Below are 10,000 nucleotides of genomic sequence, written 5' to 3'. Positions count from 1 at the left end.
ATCCGAAGATGGGACAGAAGCCATTAAGCTACACACGGAAACCAATAAAATACCAATTTAAAAAAAGTAGTTAGACAGGGCGATACCATCTCACCAAAACTGTGTACAGCTTGCCTTGAGGAAATATTCAAGAAGCTAGAATGGAACGCAAAGGGTATCAAAATGGGAGACGAATACCTAAACAATCTAAGATTTGCAATCAATACTGTTCTCCTCAGGGAATAATAAACGATATGATTAGAGAAAGTCTGAAAGTCGGACTTAAGATGAACAAGAAAAAGACTAAGGTCTTGTTCAACAGTAGATTTCAATTCGAACAGATACAGGTACAAGACGAAGCGCTAGAGGTAGAGGGCAAATACGTACACTAGGGCAACTCGTGCAGACAAACACATCTAGCGAAGAGGACATTAAGCGACGCATCAGTCTAGGCTGGAGCGCCTTCGGCAGACACAGTAGTATACTAAGAGGCTCCTTGTCATTATGTTTAAAAGGAAAAGTCTTTAACCAACGCGTCCACTTAGATATGATCCATAGATCAGAAATAGAAAGTTGATGCTTGGTATTAGCCTAATAAATCGGATGAGGGTGACGTGGATCAGGGAACAGACAAAAGATATACTAGGGAGTATCAAAAAGAAAGAAAGAAACAAGACAACAGATGGCCAAAGAAAGTAACAGACTGGGCTATGGATAACATAAAGAGGCCAAGGCCCAGACCAATGACAAGATGGTATGACGAAATAACGAAATTTGGGGGCCAAGACTGGAAACAAAAAATGCAAGACAGCCAAGGTTGGAAAAGGTTGGGAGAGGCCTATGTCCTGCAGTGGATTGACGATGATGACGACGATGATATATATATATATATATATATATGTATATATGTGTGTGTGTGTGTATACACAAACATACACATATATACATATATATGTAGATATATATACATATATACATACATATATATATGTATATATACATATATATTTATATATGTATATATGCATATATATATATATATATATATATATATATATATATATATATATATATATATATGTGTGTGTTTGTGTGTGTGTGTGTGTGTATGTATATATACATATATAATATGTGTATATATGTATATATATATATATTTACACTCATATATGTATATATTTACATACACACACACACACACACACATATATATATATATATATATATATATATATATATATATATATATGTGTGTGTGTGTGTGTGTGTGTGTGTGTATGTGTGTGTGTGTGTGTTGATATACTTATATAGTATTCATAATGATCATTAAGAATATTAATATTGTTATCTACTATGCCGTTAGTGTCATATTCACATCTTTATTGCTGATATAATTTAATTTATGCTATCTAAAATGCGGTAGAAATGATAGTAACCATTGCATTGTACTATTTTTATGTGTTCGACAATGCAGAATCTACAATAGGAATCGAATTAAATAAAAGATAACTGCCGCTCCCTTTATAACAGAAAATAGTTTTATTGTTATTATTATTACTACTATTATTGTTGTTATTATTATTATTATATGCTAGAAGTCCAATACAAAGATGAAACTTAGATTAAGTTTTTCTTGTGCATAGTTTTTTTTTGTATTTTTTTAAGGTCAGAACTTGTAGCAAACATGTTACAGATCCTGTCTCAAACATGAAAAGAATATATATGTTTTGAGTTTTAGTTCAGGATCAGGAATCCTGATTGATGTTGGAGAAATCCTCTTGGACAGCAGTACGGTTCCTGTAGTTAGTGTCTAAGCTATGACAATTTTGCTGAGATTATTAATGTTTATTTGTCAGTCTTACATACACTTCCACGAGCATTATCACCATTACAGCACCATGCTACTTTGTTCGCTAATGTTCTACCTCGAGAGTTTTCACAAATTTTCATGACATTTTCATGTATTAAAGCTCTTTAACATCGTGCTAATGATGGCGAGTTAGCACTGCAGATAAAGTAACAATACTTTCAGACGAATAGCAACAGTCCGTTGGATCCATAAAACGTGAGAGCAATTCCCAAGTTGCCTTTTATGGGAGGTTCACCTGCTGTAAGATGACCAGTCTCAAATGACTCTGAAATATACAGAAATAAAGGTTGATCATATTGCTCTCTTATATCGATCAACACACACACAAACACACACACATTCAGACATACACATACACACACACACTCACGCACACACATACACACACACACATTTATATATATTTATATATCATATATATGTATATACATTTATATTAATATATACATATACACAAACACATACACAAACACACACACACACACATGTATATAAATATATACACACACATATACATGTATATATACATATATATGTTATACATTTTATATATGTATTTGAATATGTATATATATGTATGTACATACGTATATATATGTATATATACACACACATATATATATATCATATATATATATATACATATATACATACATATATATTTATGTATGTATATATGTGTTTAAAGATATATATATATATATATATTATATATATATATATATATATATGTATGTATATACATATATATATGTATATATACACACACATATATATATATATCATATATATATATATATACATATATACATACATATATATTTATGTATGTATATATGTGTTTAAAGATATATATATATATATATATATATATATATATATATATATGTATATATTTATATATATATATATATATATATATATATATATATATATATATATATATATATATATATATATATATATATATAAGGTGTGTGTATGTGTGTGAGTGTGTGTTCACGCGCGTGTGTGTGTGTGTGTTTATATATAAAAATCTTTTATAAATAATTATCATAAATAACTCGAAATAGCAATGAACAACGCAGCTTCTACTCGACCATGTTGTGGAATGGGCTGTCATGCTTAACGTCAGAGAATACTAGAATATCCACATCATCATAACTTTTTTTTCATAGAGTCGTAAAAACAATGAATGAACCAATCGAGCTCTACAGTCTGAATTTATTCTTTCTTTATGATTTATTTTTCTGCTTCTGTGACGCCAGAGTAGCAACAGCGATGGCGTTACGAAATGTCAATCTCCAGATGACTGAAGTGGGACAGGGGAAAGGTAAGTTGTGCATCTTTGTATTATAGGATCTTTGATATATAGATATAAAGATAGTTATATGTGAGGACATGAAAGTGAAAAGAAAACTTGATACGGAGAAACGAGACTACAGGAACCTTAATAATGAACCACAGAAGGAATTCGAGGCTTGCCCTTACCTTACGAGGTGCAGGCACAGGTAGAGGCTCAGGGCCTGGCTCTGGCTCCGGAGCAGCTGCAAAGGATAAGGAATCATAATAAGGTATGAGGGCTTTTCTCCTGTTCTGCTTCTATTGCCTTTTGCTATTCATTGTCGATTAAAAAAAATAGGATGATATTGTTATTTTTTGGTATTGTTATTTAAAACATAATTGTTAACATTGTCTCATTACTATTATTCTATTACTGTCATTGCTATGTTTTCATTATCATCATAATTACTATTATCATTATGAATGATAATGATAATAACATGCCCCGTTATTCATTTAATGGTGTACATGAAAGCTTTCTTTAGAGGTGCAACTAAGTCTAATGATGCAGTATATGAATATGATATGAAATAAAGAGGTTAATACATCAGCATTTTCAGAGGATTCTATTTTACATGATAAACAATTAGGTATGTCACCTTCAGTGCCTACGAACCACTTTTGAAAAAAGGGTTTTAATTATCATGTTATTCAATTGTCTAATAATATGTACATATATTTACTTGTTAATTTATAATAGAGTTTCGGTACACAGCTAGTTTTTACCATGCTCTTTCAAAGCCTACTTATCCAAGGGATATAGACGTAATTAATGCTTTTTCAGCAGTGATAGCAAGCTCTGGATAAACAGTTAAATTAAACAATTTGCTTAAGGCACCTAGGCTATTTTTACTTTGAATATTTCTTTGAGAAGTACTATCGGTGTTTGTCGACTATTTTGCAGTTATTTTTATCTGCTGCATACTACGTACCGCCCCCCCCCCCCCCAAAAAAAAAAAAAAAAAAAAAAAAAATCCTGGCAGACATGCCATTTCCTTCTATCTCATGGTATGGCAGTTTTGCTTTATTTAAAAGAGCAAACACAACGAGCTCGGTTCAATTACGTGGTCATTTTGGTTCCCGTTTGTGTCAAGGACCTTTAAGCTTTATATTCTTTACATCAAGACTTGAGTTTGTATTAGATACGATAAATCCGTGTCTCACCTGTTGTTGTGCTCTCCCCAGTCAGAATGTCTAGTTCTTTCTGCAGGTCAGTTATGAGAGCCTGGACGTCGGAAAGCTCTTCTTCCACAGCGTCACTTGCAACATTTGCAGCATTAATAATACTACTCTTAAACAGAGGGTCGATGATGATAGACCCATTCTCTATGAATGCAGTGAATTTCTCAAGGAGTTGACTGAAGCAGCTGATCTGGTCTGTCGTGAGATTGGACACCTCTTCTGAAAGATCAGTCAGCACTGCCAAAAGCACAGTTGATGTATTGCCAGCCAGGCTGTCCTCGGCATTGACACCGCAGTAAGGATCGATAGTGATATCCTGACCGTCTTGGCCGATGGCAAGCGAAGCAGAACGGCGCTTTCTTGTGTTTGCAACGGAGGTGTTGAAATTGCTGATAGATTCGTCTGCATCTGCAAGGTTACTCGTTCTCAGACTCAGTTCTGCGATCTGTTTCCGAAGCTCCGTCTCGCGGGCGCTGCTCTCTTCTATGGTAGTTGCGGGGACAGACGGCTCAGGAGTCGGTGTTTCAGGCAAAATCATTGTCGATGTTTCAGGTAAGGTAACAGGTTCAAAAACAGTTTCTGTTTCAACTGAGGATGTTTCAGGTAAAGTAATTGTTTCAAAAACAGTTTCTGCTTCAACGGTCGTTGTTTCAGGCAATATTATTGTCGATGTTTCAGGTAAGGTAACAGTTTCAAAAACAGTTTCTGTTTGAATTGTCGATGTTTCAGGCAAAATTACAGTCGATGTTTCAGGTAAGGTAACAGTTTCTGTTTCAATTGTCGATGTTTCAGGCAAAATTACAGTCGATATTTCAGGTAAGGTAACAGTTTCTGTTTCAATTGTCGATGTTTCAGGCAAAATTACAGTCGATGTTTCAGGTAAGGTAACAGTTTCAAAAACAGTTTCTGTTTCAGTTGTCGATGTTTCTGGCAAAATTACAGTCGATGTTTCAGGTAAGGTAACAGTTTCAAAAACAGTTTCTGTTTCAATTGTCGATGTTTCAGGCAAAATTACAGTCGATGTTTCAGGTAAAGTAACAGTTTCAAAAACAGTTTCTGTTTCAGTTGTCGATGTTTCTGGCAAAATTACAGTCGATGTTTCAGGTAAGGTAACAGTTTCTGTTTCAATTGTCGATGTTTCAGGTAAAATTACAGTCGATGTTTCAGGTAAAGTAACAGTTTCAAAAACAGTTTCTGTTTCAGTTGTCGATGTTTCAGGCAAAATTACAGTCGATGTTTCAGGTAAAGTAACAGTTTCAAAAACAGTTTCTGTTTCAGTTGTCGATGTTTCTGGCAAAATTACAGTCGATGTTTCAGGTAAAGTAATAGTTTCAAAAACAGTTTCTGTTTCAATTGTCGATGTTTCAGGCAAAATTACAGTCGATGTTTCAGGTAAGGTAACAGTTTCTGTTTCAATTGTCGATGTTTCTGGCAAAATTACAGTCGATGTTTCAGGTAAGGTAACAGTTTCTGTTTCAATTGTCGATGTTTCAGGCAAAATTACAGTCGATGTTTCAGGTAAAGTAACAGTTTCAAAAACAGTTTCTGTTTGAATTGTCGATGTTGCAGGCAAAATTACAGTCGATGTTTCAGGTAAAGTAACAGTTTCAAAAACAGTTTCTGTTTCAGTTGTCGATGTTTCTGGCAAAATTACAGTCGATGTTTCAGGTAAAGTAACAGTTTCAAAAACAGTTTCTGTTTCAGTTGTCGATGTTTCTGGCAAAATTACAGTCGATGTTTCAGGTAAAGTAACAGTTTCAAAAACAGTTTCTGTTTCAATTGTCGATGTTTCAGGCAAAATTACAGTCGATGTTTCAGGTAAGGTAACAGTTTCAAAAACAGTTTCTGTTTGAATTGTCGATGTTTCAGGCAAAATTACAGTCGATTTTTCAGGTAAGGTAACAGTTTCTGTTTCAATTGTCGATGTTTCAGGCAAAATTACAGTCGATGTTTCAGGTAAGGTAACAGTTTCAAAAACAGTTTCTGTTTGAATTGTCGATGTTTCAGGTAAAATTACAGTCGATGTTTCAGGTAAAGTAACAGTTTCAAAAACAGTTTCTGTTTCTATTGAGGATGTTTCAGGTAAAGTAATTGTTTCAAAAACAGTTTCTGTTTCAACGGTCGTTGTTTCAGGCAATATTATTGTCGATGTTTCAGATAAAGTAACAGTTTCAAAAACAGTTTCTGTTTCAAATGACGATGTCTCAGGTAAAATTATTGTCGATGTTTCGGGGAAGGTACCAGTTTCAAAAACAGTTTCCGTTTCCATTGTCGTTGTTTCGGATAACGTACTTGTTTCAGAAACACTTTCTGTTACAATAGTTGAAGTCCCAGATATCGTAAGGGTCGCTGTTGAAGCTGTGGAAATAAGCACGGATGTAATTTATATGTCAATGCAAAGACCAATAAGAAAAAGAGTAGTAACACGCACATCAGCGTTTGCATTAGCTTTAGAATAAATGCAGTAACAGATAAAGGATAATGATTTTATTATCAGATTATTAAACCGCATAGCATTACTAATTGCCCTATTTTTAGCTACCAGGATAAAATTTCAAAGGTAATGATCATTTTTCCTGTTACTCGTGATGCTTGTTAAAATGGGAGAAACCACGGTAAAAGAAGTGGAAGTCCTTACCTGTTGTAGACGTAGGTTCACTTTCTAACCCATTGAGTTCGGCAATCTTTTCCTCTACCTGCGTCTGTAGATTCGAAATGAGAGTCTCTAAAGACCCAATCTGTTCTCCCACGGCGCTGCTTGCTGCCTCTGCAGCGGCTGTAATATTGCCGACTACACTAGAATCGATGACGAACGTTCCATTCTCTATGAGTGTAGCAAAATGACCAATGAGTTCATTGAAACAGGTGATTTGGTCGGTTGTGAGGTTGGATAGCTTGGTGGAGAGATCGTTGATCATTGTAAGAAGCAGATCTGTTGGGTCCCCAGTTAAGGCATTGTCCTCATTTACCTCACAATATGGATCGACTGTCACAGTGTCGTCACCTTGGTTGACAGCGTAAGTAGGGGATCGTCTTCTCCTCTTGTGGCTTCCACTATTACTTATGGCATCAATGACTCGCTGCAACGCTGCTTCCGTTTCTGCAAGAGCGCTGGCGGTAGCATTGTTGGCAGCAATTGCAGTTTGAAGCTGTTCCAGCTCCTCTTCCAGTTGTTTCTTCCTTTGTTCCAGTTCTGTCAAAACAGTTGTTGCTGCAGGTGCTGTTGGTGTCGATGGGGGCATCGTAGGTGTTCCTGGAGGACGAGTGGATTCAGGAAGCATTACTGTTTCATAGACAGTTTCTGTTTCAACGGTCGACGCTTCAGGAAGAGTTACTGTTTCAAAGACAGTTTCTGCTTCAACGGTCGATGTTTCAGGAAGAGTTACTGTTTCAAAGACAGTTTCTGCTTCAATGGTCGATGTTTCAGGAAGCGTCACTGTTTCAAAGACAGTTTCTCCGTCAATGGTCGATGTTTCAGGAAGCGTCACTGTTTCAAAGACAGTTTCTCCTTCAATGGTCGATGTTTCAGGAAGCGTCACTGTTTCAAAGACCGTTTCTCCTTCAATGGTCGATGTTTCAGGAAGCGTCACTGTTTCAAAGACAGTTTCTCCTTCAATGGTCGATGTTTCAGGAAGCGTCACTGTTTCAAAGACAGTTTCTCCGTTAATGGTCGATGTTTCAGGAAGCGTCACTGTTTCAAAGACAGTTTCTCCTTCAATGGTCGATGTTTCAGGAAGCGTCACTGTTTCAAAGACAGTTTCTGCTTCAATGGTCGATGTTTCAGGAAGCGTCACTGTTTCAAAGACAGTTTCTCCGCCAATGGTCGATGTTTCAGGAAGCGTCACTGTTTCAAAGACAGTTTCTCCTTCAATGGTGGATGTTTCAGGAAGCGTCACTGTTTCAAAGACCGTTTCTGCTTCAATGGTCGATGTTTCAGGAAGCGTCACTGTTTCAAATGCAGTTTCCCCTTCAACGGTCGATGTTTCAGGAAGTGTGACTGTTTCAAAGACAGTTTCTCCTTCTATGGTCGATGTTTCAGGAAGAGTCACTGTTTCAAATGGTCGATGTTTCAGGAAGAGTCACTGTTTCAAATGCAGTTTCTCCTTCAATAGTCGATGTTTCAGGAAGAGTCACTGTTTCAAAGACAGTTTCTCCGTCAATGGTCGATGTTTCAGGAAGCGTCACTGTTTCAAAGATGGTTTCTCCTTCAATGGTCGATGTTTCAGGAAGCGTCACTGTTTCAAAGGCGGTTTCTCCTTCAATGGTCGAAGTTTCAGGAAGCGTCACTGTTTCAAAGATGGTTTCTCCTTCAATGGTCGATGTTTCAGGAAGCGTCACTGTTTCAAAGACAGTTTCTGCTTCAACGGTCGATGTTTCAGGAAGCGTCACTGTTTCAAATGCAGTTTCTCCTTCAATGGTCGATGTTTCAGGAAGCGTCACTGTTTCAAATGTAGTTTCTCCTTCAATGGTCGATGTTTCAGGAAGCGTCACTGTTTCAAAGACAGTTTCTCCTTCAATGGTGGATGTTTCAGGAAGCATCACTGTTTCAAAGACAGTTTCTCCTTCAATGGTCGATGTTTCAGGAAGCGTCACTGTTTCAAATGCAGTTTCTGCTTCAACGGTCGATGTTTCAGGAAGCGTCACTGTTTCAAAGACAGTTTCTCCTTCAATGGTCGATGTTTCAGGAAGAGTCACTGTTTCAAAGACAGTTTCTCCTTCAATGGTGGATGTTTCAGGAAGCGTCACTGTTTCAAAAGCAGTTTCTCCTTCAATGGTCGATGTTTCAGGAAGCGTCACTGTTTCAAAGACAGTTTCTCCTTCAATGGTCGATGTTTCAGGAAGCGTCACTGTTTCAAAGATGGCTTCTCCTTCAATGGTCGATGTTTCAGAAGGAGTCACTGTTTCAAATGCAGTTTCTCCTTCAGTGGTCGATGTTTCGGGAAGCGTCACTGTTTCAAAGACAGTTTCTCCTTCAATGGTCGATGTTTCAGGAAGCGTCACTGTTTCAAAGACAGTTTCTCCTTCAATGGTCGATGTTTCAGAAAGCGTCACTGTTTCAAAGACAGTTTCTCCTTCAATGGTCGATGTTTCAGAAAGCGTCACTGTTTCAAATGCAGTTTCTCCTTCAATGGTCGATGTTTCAGGAAGAGTCACTGTTTCAAATGCAGTTTCTCCTTCAATGGTCGATGTTTCAGGAAGCATCACTGTTTCAAATGCAGTTTCTTCTTCAATGGTCGATGTTTCAGGAAGCGTCACTGTTTCAAATGCAGTTTCTCCTTCAATGGTCGATGTTTCAGGAAGCGTCACTGTTTCAAAGCAGTTTCTCCTTCAATGGTCGATGTTTCAGGAAGCGTCACTGTTTCAAAGACCGTTTCTGCTTCAATGGTCGATGTTTCAGGAAGCGTCACTGTTTCAAAGACAGTTTCTCCTTCAATGGTCGATGTTTCAGGAAGAGTCACTGTTTCAAATGCAGTTTCTCCTTCAATGGTCGATGTTTCAGGACGAGTCATTGTTTCAAAGACCGTTTCTCCTTCATCGGTCGATGTTTCAGGAAGCGTCACTGTTTCAAAGACAGTTTCTGCTTCAATGGTCGATGTTTCAGGAAGAGTCATTGTTTCAAATGCA

At 36.8% G+C, this 10,000-nt stretch overlaps 2 protein-coding genes across 2 annotated transcripts in view; both read right to left on the bottom strand.

The window, feature by feature from the left end:
* Positions 1–1,489: 1,489 nt before the first annotated feature.
* LOC125034917 (mucin-3A-like) lies at positions 1,490–9,577 on the bottom strand. The gene is made up of 6 exons (XM_047626964.1): positions 8,556–9,577; positions 8,471–8,478; positions 7,014–8,423; positions 4,358–6,733; positions 3,341–3,396; positions 1,490–2,114 (listed from the first exon to the last, which is right to left on the bottom strand). Exons 1-6 carry the CDS (start codon positions 9,575–9,577, stop codon positions 2,070–2,072), a joined length of 4,917 nt encoding a protein of 1,638 aa, XP_047482920.1. The 3' UTR covers positions 1,490–2,069.
* Positions 9,578–9,678: 101 nt separating this feature from the next.
* The window catches only part of LOC125034916 (mucin-17-like), a 14,216-nt gene continuing 13,894 nt past the window's right edge, over positions 9,679–10,000 (bottom strand). The window contains exon 12 of the mRNA XM_047626963.1: positions 9,679–10,000. This exon is cut by the window's right edge and continues 415 nt beyond it. Coding sequence (XP_047482919.1) covers positions 9,679–10,000 — 322 coding nt within the window.

Source organism: Penaeus chinensis, chromosome 19 (genome assembly GCF_019202785.1).
Source record: "Penaeus chinensis breed Huanghai No. 1 chromosome 19, ASM1920278v2, whole genome shotgun sequence".
Classification (NCBI taxonomy): Eukaryota; Metazoa; Arthropoda; class Malacostraca; order Decapoda; family Penaeidae; genus Penaeus; species Penaeus chinensis.
Note: the sequence above shows the minus strand (reverse complement) of the source record. Positions and strands in the feature narration are given on the sequence as shown.